The following is a 13,634-nucleotide window of genomic DNA, read 5'->3' on the forward strand; positions in this document are numbered from 1 at the left end:
TTTAGAAAAATCCTTATGAATGCTTGGCCGTCAAGTCAGTGTCCTGAAGGTTTGTTTACATTAGTAATAGTTCAACTTGTTTCAAACAGTAAAATATACCCCCTTCATATAGTGTTACTGAAAAGTCAAATAGGACTTCAAATACCCAATCACTAGCAGGATGGTTAGGTTTTATATTCTCTCAAATAAGGTGGTAAGCATATAAACCTATAAAATCTATAGAGCCACAGTTTGGTCAAAAGGTTGATCAATAATTCAAGTTGTCCTAAACAGAAGCTCTTTGTGTCTGATACAAAGCACAGAGAGTCAGCACAGATCCCAGAAGAGGCAGGTCCACTGCAAAGCCTGAACACTGTTGCAACACGACTAGGAATTCCAACTCCTTCTCTCAAGTCGCCAACATTGTGCGTTGTTGTTGATATTGTGAGGTGGAAACTCCATATAGACAAAGCGGCACGTCTCCTGCAGAACGTTGACCTTGGGTCTCTAGCAGACACAAAAGCAGCCGAGCGAAAGCATTCCAGCAAGCAGGTAAATAAAGCGCTCTAATCCCTGTGGGGGCCTCGCGTCTGCCTGCTGCAGTTTGAACAACCGTTTCAACAATTGGTGACATTTGCAAACATGAGTAGTTGTCTGGCATTTTGGAAAACCCAACATGGTTTCTAAAGGTTATGCTGCAGCATTGGCAGGGTCAATTATGGCTGCTTAAAAATGGACATTTCCACATTTTCTGGGGAAACTATTTTGATGGGTGATACATGGTGTGGCCAATAACCACTAGGTGTCTCTACCACACCATAAATATTTGGCTGTAATATACACTCGCTTAAAAAAAACACATGCAAGAAATAACTAAAATCTTCAAACCACAAGGTAATAACATTTATAAAATGCAAGACATGGACAGAGTCACACAATATTGACACTTCCCACTGTTCATACTGGGTCATCACATTGCCTTTCATTCCAAACAATTTAAGAAAACCAAAAGACAAAAGGACATTTATGTTGTTTATTTAAGTACGAATATACATTATTTGACAATGTACATTGCAGCTTGAATATTTAGTAAAATAATTTAATTGTTCCAACATGTTGCATTTACAGATTCCAAGCAAATATTGCAGTTCTTGAACAACCTTTAGGTGGTACAATCTAAACGGTTGAACATTTCTTCCAATACAAACGTCAAACGTACAATTTGTTCTTCTTTTACCCAACAACTCAAGTCATTATTTCCGCCAGTGCTTGACAATATTACATTGTACACAATATAACAGCAACGCGGTGTGTTTTTCATGATCCCAACAAAACATGTGAATGCCGAGCATTGCTGGCATGCCTTGGAGGGCGGGAGGGGTAGTGGAAGCGAGTGGCTTTAAGTGTGTCTGATCTGTGAACCCGGGTGTCGTCACAGACGTTAACCTCCATCCACTGGGTTAACAAACAAAGGTGATCCAGGTTGGGCCCCTGCTTGATGAAAAGGGATAAGAGCGGCAACCACCACAACAACACCACCACCTCTTAACCGAGCGAACAGTTGTGTGTGTGTGTGTGTGTGTGTGTGTGTGTGTGGGGGGGGGGTGTTACAGGGAAAGCAGTAGGTGGAAGAAGCATAAGTCTTCCAAAGTGTATTGGAGGCCCGAAAACCTATGTTGCAAAATCAACTGAATTATCAAAGGGGAAGGGGAGAAGTAAATCGTGTTCTCATTTTACCTGCAAACCAATCAAATAGTGTTAGCATTGCGATACGGCAGCAGTTGGCTGAATCAGAGCCATGAGAGAGTTTGGCCAGGTTTAATAATAGACAATTTAACGCCTTTTATCTTGAAATGTTGGTGACGTAATTTGAGAGCATCTCTGACATTTCCTATGTAACGACACCCTCAAAACCAAGCAGTACACAAAAGTGTACCGTTATGTGATGTCCACTCATGAAATGCTGGTAATGCAATATTAGAGCATCGCAGCAACATTTCAGGTTTTAATGTTAATCTAAAAATCTGATTTCACTGGACAAGTTTTAAACCATCAGAAAAAACCTGCTGAAAATGCCGCTCTCGGAACATTGTGACCAAAAACGGCATTGGCCAAACTCTCTCACACTCTAGATATTCAAATAAATAACATTGGGCTGGATCCAACCTACAATGGAGAGAAGGAGTCAACTATGGTTAGCTGTATCCTGCAAATCCGAATGTGCTTCTGGACCCCATCCAAAACACCTAAGTGAAGAATCAGAAATGTTAGTTGTTTCAAAGGACAGAGCTTTTACACTTCAGGGGCATCTTTAAACCAACTATCATTAAATAGTACTTTGGCAACAACACAATTCTAAGCAGCAAACAAGTAGTTATAACTTTGTTCACTGTTCCAAGTTGAAAACCATAGATATTTGAAAGTAAATAATCAAGTTTAAAACAATTGGACGGTATGAGGAGATTAATCAAATGCTATGGAGCATCTATTTTAAAATTTAAACCAGTATTCAAATGTGTCAAAGGATACCAGCTAAAGAGTGCTATTGATAAACACCATAATGATCATCATAAAGAGTGCTACTAGACTAATGATAAACACCATAATGATCACCATAAAGTTAATGCAAGTACATTGTAAATGAAAACCCTTAGAAAAAAGGTACACATAGGTCCAATATGAGCCTGGTTCTCAGTTATCAGACATAACCTGTCTAATACTAATGCACTAAAATGGCATTACCAATACTTATAAAATCCATAGGATTCATAGTTTTAATTCAATACAAAAACAAGTGTGAAGAAGAGTCCATAGAATTTAAGGGCTAGTCTGGGATTTTAGCGATGAGGCCTTTTATCTACTTTCCCAGGGTCAGATGAACTTTTGGATAAGATTTTCCTGTTTATGCATGCAGTTGGGAGGAAGCATTTATATAATGTATGTGCAATTACTAACTAGCATAAGCACAAGGACTCAATGTCTATGGAAGCAGCTAACATCATAGCTGGTCCTGTTGACTTCTAGTCATGGCGTTAACACTAGTTAGCACTGACTTGCAAAAATCTAACTTCCTTCACACTGGACAGATATATAAAAAGGGTAAGTATGAGGGGAGTAGACCTTTTTTTGCATTCACTATAGTAAGTAATTCTGGATTGTCTGCTACTGAAATTCAGTTAATCTGACTCTGGAGAAATAGAGGAAGGGACTCATTGCCAAAACCCCAAACCATTCCTTTGAGGCATGTCTGTTCAAAATACTAAACATAAAAGGAACAAAACAAAACAAAAGGGCAAAAGAATCAAACCATGAATGGGGAACATTTACAAACAAATCTAATTGAACGCAGAATCATGCAACCTTCTACAACTTACAAGACCTACAGGAAAGGGCACCTGCTCCTGTGCCCCCTTCGCTTACTAAGAAAAGAAATGTAGCATTTAATTGACTGTACTGTGTGGTGTGTGTGAACTATGTGCTGTGAATACATATGCTTATACACTATGAAAAAATACTTTAAGAGAAAAGTTGATTACAAATGTAAAACTCCTTACCGCAAATGGCAGATTATTATACCAAACTGGAAAACAGCTAACCTATGCTAACAGGCACAGGAAACCATTTATTTTTAAGTTTCCACATAGGACCATGTTTCATTTTGCAGAGATATTTTCAATGATTCTGAACAGGACAGCATGGGGGAGGGGGGGGGGGCGCAATACCAGGAAACCAAACAATACCTTAAGAAAAATATTAGTTCAAAATGAATGACAGCTGACTTCAAAAGGTAGCCACCTTATGGCAAAACACAACACACAGATATCAGACACATGGACAAACTGGGGGCTAGAAAAGTGAATCGGCTTCACATACCCATATTTGTATGGTATATATAGGCCATATTTTATTTTTTTTCCCTTTAAAACGCCGTCAAATATTTACTAACAAAAAAACAAGGTCAAGGCTGTCTTTAGTTTTGGTTCTACATACAAAGGAAACACTTGTAGGATAAATGTCAGGAATTCAGTTTTTTATATATATTTGTGTGTATATAAAAAATGTTTACTCGATACAACAAAGCACATCATGAGAAACTAACCACGGTTTGGGACAGTGTTAAACATTCTGTAAAGTTCTACTTTTTTGGTGCTATGTACATTATTAATAAACACTGACAATGGTTGCCCCCACGACTTCTGAAGCAGAAAACATATTGCTCTGAATGACAGAATGAAACAAAAATCATGTAATTATAATGTGACAAATTTTCCAAATTCCATATTACGGAAAGTCTGTCAATTTTAGAAGGAAGGAAAAGTTAATCATACTTAAAAAAAAATTATAATAAAAATAACCTTGTTGGATCTTTATCATCACTGAAATGTACCATGTTGTCCTGCAATAAATGCCTTACTTTCACCAAATACCTGGTCTCAGTAAAGCTACAATAGCATCAAAGCCAAATAAAGTGAACTACGGAAAGAAAGAAAATTCCTCATGATATAAAAATGTTTTGTTTGTTTGTTTGTTTGTTTGTTTGTTTGTTTGTTTGTTTGTTTGTGTGTGTGTGTGTGTACACATGTATGCATGCATGTGGGTGAGCATGCATTCATTATCTAGACAATCAATCAGCATAGAATGAGTTTGAAAATAACTATTTTGCTTGAAAGTAGAACAAACCTATATCTTTTCCTTTTGCAGCTTGATGTTATCAGAATGCAAACCTACACAAAACATTGATTGTACCCAAAAGACTAATCAGGATCACTGTTTTACTATTAAATCAAATTTAACCACTACACTGAAGTAAGTTTTAGCTGAGCAAAGAGTTCTATATCAGCGAGTCACAATCATGCAAACCAAACCAAGTCCACCTGCACTAAATGACCCACCAACAAAACATATCAACCAATGATATGGTCAAAAAACTAAACTAACCGTATCAGTAATCCAATATAAATAAATATGTATTCATGGCTACTAAAACAAACCTGCTGTAATGGGAAATTGTACCATGCAAAAATTAGAAACCTCAATCTGTGAAAGATTTTGTCAACATAAGGCTTGCAGACTGCCATGCTGAAAATTGAAATCATTTTCCAAATTCAGCATGGCAATTAAACAAACCTTTAAAATAGAACTGTAACGATGATTTTTTATAGAGTGCGCCCAATAAACCTGACAAATACCAATGACTGTAGAATTTGGCAAAACAATTGAGTACTTTGAAAAATTAAAATGTCTAAAACGCATTTAGGGATCCATCTCACAAAAGACAATGCACAAACTTGGACAGCCTATGTTTCATGAGTTAAAAGACAAAACAAGCAACTCTCTATTAAAGTAAATTCAAGTAAAGCTCCCGGTCAAAATGTACTAGTCCAGTGCAAAGAAAAATAAACCAGTCTTTTAAGTTGATTAACTTGAGAATAGTTCACTTTGATAACAGAAACGGCCAATGTGGCCAGAAAGCCATTGTTGCCAGACAGATGGCCAGCCAAAACACTGAAAGCTAATCTTAGTAATAAGATCTTACAATATTTTGATAGGTCAACCAATTTACTGTTAACCTGGTGCATGTGCAATCATCATCTCCTCAAGCACATTAAGACCAACATTTAAAACAATTGCCTAAATGTTCTCCACTAGGCAGTGCCATTTACCTACAAATGAAACACAGCTTGGAGAAAAGCCCTACCCAAAATACCATTCCATAGTGTCCAATCCAGGGACCACAATCATTATCAAATGCTGCCATCTACAGGAGAATAACGGCACAGAACAAAGGTAAGCCACGCTCCAATTCTAAACCTGTTCACAAATTCAGTGTCCAATATCAGAAGCTATCGATTTCAGAAAATCCATCAAAGTTAAACAATAGCCTACACATGGAAAGATCTCCAAAAGGCTGCCTCCCTAAACACTGATATCGATGGTGTGCTTGACAGAGCAGCAGGTGGGAGCAACCATTATCCAGTGTACAAGTTCCTGTCGTAGTTAGGCTAACTCAAACTTTTCTGTCATATCTCACATTTCAAGCAATTTGAAAATCGCTTATCCACAGTCTCCGCTGTCCAACAGTCCAGACAGACGATTGTATATGTGTTCCGGTCATTGAAACCTTCCTCTTGACAGCAGATCAACCACGAGCAAAACATGCTGCTTTGTGATGACATTTTCCAAAGTAAATAGTGAGCAGGCGAGGCGGTCGGAGAGGGTGATTCTTGTTAGTAGGAGGGTGCATTCTGTATGTCCCGTAGGGCCGTGGCTGAATCGAGCTGAAGGAGCCGTACACACAGAAGCCATCCCTTGCCGATGCAAGTCATCTGACGCACCGGCAAAATCTGGTGCAGGGCGCTCGCCGCCACCGACGCCTCCCCTGTCACCTGGACCTTCAGCCATCGATCAATGACACGTCGATATGAGACAAATCTATCATATGCCTATAGGGTTCCAAAAGAAGGGTTCCTCCATGAGTAAATGCGCCTGGTCTGGTGTTAGATTGAGACCCTATTCATAATTATGCATACATAATTATGGCGACATAACCACAATAGAGGTCTACCTGAAAATCTCCCTAGGATTGGGGGAAAAATGAAAATAAAGAAACAGGAGAGAGTAAAACAAAGAGGTTTATTTACCTGTTGAAGCTGACTTGAAAACTCAAGGCATGCTGGGGATTTTGAAATTTGGCAATGGCTTTCCTCTGCTGAGGCAGCATTTTGAACATCTGCAGTGGAATGAGCAGATAAGGGAAAAGCAGGCGTTTAGAAAACGGTCACCAGAAGATCCTCCCTTCTGGGTAAGACAGCAGGGATTTGACGGGGGGAGGCATGTTTGGTGAGATTTGCTTATTATCACTTTGCTTGTTCAACCGGGTTTGGAGAGCAAATTGTCCGGGGGTGACGGCCGCAATTCAGTTGTTAGAGTGCAATGTAGTAAGGGCAACCTTGTCCAACACCCCAACCATCCCCTTCTGGAAGGTATGGAGCCAACTAACACTGCCTTCGACATGGACCCCAGCATTGGACTCTAGACTCCTGATTGCAATGGTGCAGCAGTACTGCATGGAAGTGACTTAGACAACCATGCCATACGGGGACTCCCAGGGCAGCACATTTGTTAAATAAATAAAGGCAGCCAGGTAGAAGACCCCGTAACCAGTAACTGAAAAGGTTGCTAGATCAAACCTATGATCTGTTGTTCTGTCCGGGAGCAAGGCAATTAACCCTAATTGCTCCCAGCTATTTTCTGCAAATTAGTGTTCTCAGTCAAATTCCCTGAATAAAAAAACATTAATAATAATAATTAGACCCATCTAACACTTGTAGCGAGTATAATAAATAATGCAAACCAGAAACATTTTGATGAAGTCACAACAGGTAGTTCTAGTCACATCATGAAAATTATCCTGGAGTAACACTAGTACTACAAACCCGATTTACTTAAGCGGGCTCAACATTTGACCGGAGCCATATGGACACAATATAGTAGACAAAGATGTAATTTGGTACACCGAGGGAGACAAGGAGGTTCTACCTTAATGGGGCCAATAGAGTTGAGAAGGTTCCGGAGCTGTGTGTCTGTGGTGGACGTGGACAGGCCGTCGATGGACACGGTGCACGGCTGGTTGTCAGCAGACCCTGCAGCCCCTCGCTGGCTCTGTCTGGTGGGCATCAGGCGCCCTCGCAGCGGGTGACCCGCTCCACCTACCCCCGCCGCCCCTCTGCCACGGCCACGCCCCGGGACAACCACCTGCAACAGGGCAGGAGGTTTAGGAGGGAGGAAGGGTACTGCATGAACCTCTCCAGCGGGCACACTGATGATTTCATTCCGCATCCAGCCGAGTGGAGATGAGATGTCAGACGTCTACCGGGGCCTGGCGCTTTTCAGCTTGAGTGAAAATCCCATAACCTGATGTTTTTTACCCATGTTCTATATTTTCCAAAACACCTTGAGGCGGTGGCACGGCTTGATTGCCTCATCGTATTTCTACATACGGCTGCCTGTGTGCATCTGTGGCGTCTTCATAGTGGAGTGAGCGGGCCGTGTTTTCGCTCGTCAGCCACGGCGGAAGCAAACAGGGAATCTGAAGTACGGAGGAGCCAGCCAGCGTCACTGTGGCTGGGGCACCCTGTCAGCGTGGCAGAGCGTGTCCGTCCCGACGGACGGGTGACAGGCGTGCAGGGAGGCCAGGAAAACCCATGTTGCACCGGTGCCACGCGGCTGCCTCTTGGCTTGTCAACATTACAACACCTGGCACCTGTCCTGTCATATCATCAGAGCGCCTCCGATGGCACTGCCAATAAATAGCCAGGGAATGCCAGAGGCAGGAACAACCGAGAGTTGCAAAGCGCTCAGAGAGAACATGTCATATTTAAGTGAAAAAATTACTGGGAACCGCAGTTGTCAAGAAATACAGCTGCTGCTAATTAATGACAACATCTTGACATTTATTAATGAGAAAATGTTTGCACTATTTCAAACTAAGTAATAATACAGCATGTCTTGGCTCTACATAGGACCTGGATGTTACATCCAAAATGGTAATAGGGCTACTTCCCATACTCCTATCAAGGTATTTCATGTACTTGGGGGAGACCGTGTTTGAGCTGAGGGGTGAACCACCTACCCTGTTGCCGGCACCTCCTCTGCCCCCATGCGTGACCAGGCCCTCTATGGGTTGTCCTCCAGTTGGGTTGGCAAGGGTCACCTTCCTAATGGGGCCCTGGCGAAGCTGGGGGGCTGGCTGGGGGGCTGGCTGCTGCTGGATGGGGGCGTTGGCCTCACTCTCCCCTCCCTGGAGAGCACAGCACAGGGGGAAAAAATAGACCGCCTGTTCAAAAATGACATATCTTTTTGTTGTGCACGGTTTGTTACCATGGCCCTTTTCAGGCTCAGGTAAAAAGTAGTGCACTTTGTGAGGAATAGGGTGCCAACCCAAGTGGTCCTTGAAGCGGTCTCTCAACTTTCTTAATTATTAGCTAACAAGTTGATTCCGGTGTGCCAGCTCTGGAATACATGCTAACTTTTTTAAACAGAATATTTGGCTAAAAGACATTAAAGTTAGCAGGCAATATTAACTAGGGTTATCGTGTCACTTCTCTGGAGATCAGTGAAAAAAGAGTCATATGCAGCAGAGTTTCCAGGATTGCATTAGAAGCAGGTCTATCGGCACCACTCACTGGGACGTCTGGCTCATTCAAAACTGTGTGAAGACCATTTCATTAGCTTTTCTGGTCCCCCGATAATTGGTATCGCCGTCGAAGGACCATAATCGGCCGGCCTCTAATGATCAGAGGTACGTGTAGCGAGGGATGCACAAGCACAGGGCTCAATGTCATCTGTTCTCCAAACGTGACAGATCAATACGGGTAAGGGGAGAAAGGCGGGGGGCGGCGAGGCCAACTCCGACCCGTCTCACGCACGGCTGTCCCACAGCGAACAAATTAAGCCTCCTACGGAAATCCACCGCTGATCATGCCCATCAGATGCTAAGCTGCATTACGCACGAGTGACACCCGCTAGACACGTTGGACCGTCCCTCCGCCCCACCCCCTCCACCCAGTGGCTTTTGTGCGGTGTGCTACATTGTAGGGGCCCCGTCTCCGCCTGATGAAAATTACATTTCCCCTCCCTTATCTGCGACGCCTGAGCCATACAAATCCAAATCCCTCGAAAGTGGCGACTCTTTCTTACGTGGGTCTTACGGCGCGGAGCCGCCCTGTTAGAGGAAGATTAATTGCCACGAGTGGCTGGGTTCGACGTTTCCACGGTTCGCACACCTGAGACGCGCGCTGGCGGAGAAAGCGGGAGATGGGGGGAGAGAGATAGCATTGTCAGGCTGCCGTCGATGACAGCGGAACAATGTGTGCTGGAGGAGGAGGCCTCTGGAGAATCTGCTTTTCAGCACGGCTATGGGCTCTCTCACTCAGAGATGCAGCACTTCAGATAGTTCAGCACAGGTTTCTATTAACGGGGCCTGACACCTAGTTATCTTCATCTGTAGTGAAGAGAGAGAGGGGGAGAGAGAAAGAGATAAAGCCTGCGATCCAGCCGTTACAGCCTCATCCGCTGGGATGAGAGCAAAGCAGCTTACTCAGAAACACTATCACATCTCATAAATGCCTCAACAACGACAGATATGAATGTTTTAACACAAAGCCCTTCTACCATTTCAATCCAAGACTCATTCATAATTAAGGCGGCGCGCAACAGTGACTTTATCACAAAAAAAGAAAACGGAGAAGAGGGGATTTCTGAATCAGGACCCAGTTGATAGATGGATAAATATATAACAGCCGTTCCTGTTCGACACTTAAAAGCTTCCGTCTACATATCTTTCAGAGGTAATACAGTCATGCCTTTAAAAAGGACAGACACCAACCTTTTAGAGCTGTGAAATGGTGTCGCTAACACCAAATACAGGTAATGTCTGACAAATGCCAGACAGTTCACTTTAATGACTAGTGCCATTCTGTACTGGCAAGGTAAAATGGGTTGGGGAAGCGCCTCATCTTCAATACCACCACTCAAAGAAAATAAATGGGACTCCACGGATCAATTCTGACACAATGACACAGACAGATGTCTGGCATTTCGAATAGGTTACAGAAACACACGGTCTTCCTAGGGAGTGAGTGACATTCAAAAGTATCTGGAAATGGTTTGGTTCAAATCTCTTTCCAGGAAACACTGGAGCATATTGAACATCCCGCAGGACACCTTTCTAGGTTTTCGGGAAATTCACAGTTTGCATGTTTCATCAGCCTTGAATCTGGGGGAACTGTGCAAGCCTGTCAAGCCAAAACAAATTAAAAATGTAAAGCAGGAACCTTACCCCTCCTAGAAGCTTGACCACTCTGACTTTCTGTGGCACCTGCGGACCAGCTTGTTCTCCACTATTGGCTCGCTGCATCACAGTCCTCTTCACCCCCGACTTAGGCCCCAGAGCCTGGACCTGTCCTGAACCCTGACCTGCCATCGGGGCTCCCGGCATAGGCATGTTCCCCAGTGAAGGGGGCCCTCCTGGTCTGATAGGGTTGAGCTGGGTGACATAATTCCTCCTCTGCTGGCCCTGCTGCTGTTGTTGTTGTTGTTGTTGCTGCCACTGCACCGGCTGGTTAGTGTTGGGTCCGGGGTTCTGGCCCTGTTGACACACCTGCCAGCCTGGATTCTGGACCTGCTGGTCCTTGGTCATCTGCAGCCGGGTCTTCACGTTCTGGCGGGGCGTGGGGGGCGTCTGTGGAGTGCCGTTGTGAGGAAAGGACGTTGAGCTTTGCTGGGCCTGTGGAGGTTTGGGGGGAAACAGCCTCTGTTGTTGCTGCTGCTGTTGTTCGTTCTGACCAGTGATGCGCTCCAGTAGCTCCTTCTTGCGGACACCCGCCTGCATCTGCCTCCTCATCTCTTTCCTCTTCAGGATCTCTTCCCGGAGGCGCTTCTGCTCCTCGATCTTAAGGCGGTACTGGCGGGTCTCCTCGTCTTCGTCGGGATCCTACAGAAGAACAGGCTGTGTTAGAATCATCACAGATGCATCAGACCCTCCAAGTGCCACTAACACGCTCCAACAACCTTCCCTTAGTGCAACCACGGACCAGAGGTCTAAACACAGCCACCTCATTCCCTTTCAAGTGCACTTCGTTCCCATGCAAGCTGCGGCGGCCGCCGTTGGAAGCGTCCAGAATTGCTGTGACATTCGCCGAGCAATGAGAAGCGAAATACCCCAGAGAAATACGCCAGGACGGTATTGACCCCTTTTTCAATAGGCTCTTCGGTGAGGAATCTCATCTAATTTCTACCCTCATGATTAGGCCATTAATAAATAAGAACGCCCTGGCTAACCCCCCCCGGCGGATCGCGGCAGGCTTAGTCGGCTTATTAGCTCAGGTTACTGAATTTATCAGCCGCATTGTCCGTCCAAAACAATAAAACATTCATGAATTGCCGTGACACCGTAAATGTTTGATATGGCGGCGTCGGAAAAAGATCAGTGGAATAAAACTTTGAGTCAATATCCTCGATTCTTTCAATAATTGCAGATTGCGCCACATGTGGACTTCCCAGCCACCCACCCACCCACCCCTCATTCGAATTAGGCAACGCCTTATTAAGACAGTCGCTTTCAGCGCAGGGTGTCATCGACGACATTGGACCAGAGTACTATGGCAAACGGTTTGTGCGGTGTAGCTGACCTGTGCCGCTGTGTTTGGCTGGGTGGTGGCAGAATCCCTGCGGACCACCTCTCTTTCAGGTGGGCCGGGCGGCGGCGCTGCAGCAGCCTTGTTGGCGGCGGTGGGCTGGGCCCGCCCTCTGCCTCCGGCCGTCACCGCCCGAGTGTTCAGGCCCGGACGCACCCCGGCCGGTGTTGCCCTAGCAACGGGCTTGACGTTGGGCGCTGAGGCGGGGCGGACGCTGTTAGTGCTTTGGTTGCCAGGAGCCACAGGGAGCTCGCGGAGGTTGCTGTTGCGCTGAGGAAGGACTTTGGAGGCAGGGGGGGCCTGTAGGGGGGTGGGAGGGGTCGTTGTTACAGCCAGTCTTAAGATCACAAGCATGCTACAACATCTGTTTTCAAACTGGGAACCTTTAGCAGTGGAATGGTTTGTGAGTATTCCAGCGAAGGAACAGTCAACCTATAAAATAATCATCAAGCCCTTGACTAAATTGATCAGATAAGATATTTCAAGGTTACGTGAAGATTCTGAAGGGCTACAAACATAGGTTTGAGTACAATTCAGTACAACCAGTTCCAAACCAACATTGGCAGGAAATGCAAAGCTTACGCAGTGGGATTTGTTCTCAGTGCCTGTTGGCTGTGGGACTGAAAGCAGAGCACGTCAATTCTTCTAAACGATTTGCGACGTGCCACAAACCCAAATGATCCCTCCGCGGCTAATTGCAAGCCAAAATCAGTCCCCAGTTGTGAAATCCAAATGGATTAAAGCGGAAAGGACGGCGTGCTTACCATCCGTGGCCTGATGGGGGCGTTGCGCTGCTGTGGGTTCTGGGGGCGGAGCCCGCCGGGGTGCATCGGTCTGGGGCTGCCGTGCTGCTGCTGGTGGAAAGGGGGCTGGCCCTGCCCTCCGTGGTGGTGCATCATGGGGCCTTGGCGCTGCTCGTTGGGGTGGAGCTGGTGCTGCTGGTGGTGGTGATGGTGCGGGGGCAGCTGGGACAGGTCTTGTCTGTGGTGTTGCTGCTGTTGTTGATGGGACAGAGGCAAGTCGTGATGCTGGAGCTGAGAGAGAGAAGGCCCGGGCTGTATTAAACCCTAGGTTTCATTTCAACGAAAAGACAAACATGGGCAGAGTGAGTCACTGTTCCTTTGACAGGAGCGAATAAGTGCCATTTTGGCCTACAAATAAAAAATATCTAGAAATATAAAAGGCTGCCACCATGCAGAGTTCTTGTATGTGCCCCATTCAAGCTTTTTTCTAGAAACTGTTACATGCATATGATTAACCTCCAATTGGTGTCCTCATATAGCCGCAGAAACTGGTAGAACAATGAGTCATACACCAGAGGGCGCTGTTGTCTGTGCCTCACCACTCACACCTAACGTGAGGAAGTTCTGAGAAGTACGAGACGTTTATACAACCGCACAAAAATGCGTATTCGACAAGCGCGACTTGTGATTATTACCCGGGTCTCAGATTTTAATA

General features: G+C 44.9%; 1 protein-coding gene across 5 annotated transcripts in view; it reads right to left on the minus strand.

Moving 5' to 3' along the window:
* Positions 1-2,739: 2,739 nt before the first annotated feature.
* Positions 2,740-13,634, minus strand: part of rbm33a (RNA binding motif protein 33a) — a 44,316-nt gene continuing 33,421 nt past the window's right edge. For 3 of the 5 annotated variants that reach the window (XM_020041875.3, XM_010885484.4, XM_010885483.5), the window contains exons 13-19: positions 12,941-13,243; positions 12,171-12,476; positions 10,820-11,473; positions 8,612-8,779; positions 7,519-7,734; positions 6,621-6,709; positions 2,740-6,422 (exon numbers count right to left, since the gene is read on the minus strand). In XM_020041875.3, the coding sequence (XP_019897434.2) occupies positions 6,374-6,422; positions 6,621-6,709; positions 7,519-7,734; positions 8,612-8,779; positions 10,820-11,473; positions 12,171-12,476; positions 12,941-13,243 (1,785 nt within the window). In that variant the 3' untranslated portion in view covers positions 2,740-6,373. The remainder of the gene's footprint in view (positions 6,423-6,620; positions 6,710-7,518; positions 7,735-8,611; positions 8,780-10,819; positions 11,474-12,170; positions 12,477-12,940; positions 13,244-13,634) is intronic. The other 2 variants (XM_010885486.4, XM_010885485.4) reach the window with 1 other exon arrangement.

This window comes from Esox lucius, chromosome 21 (assembly GCF_011004845.1).
Source record: "Esox lucius isolate fEsoLuc1 chromosome 21, fEsoLuc1.pri, whole genome shotgun sequence".
NCBI lineage: Eukaryota > Metazoa > Chordata > Actinopteri > Esociformes > Esocidae > Esox > Esox lucius.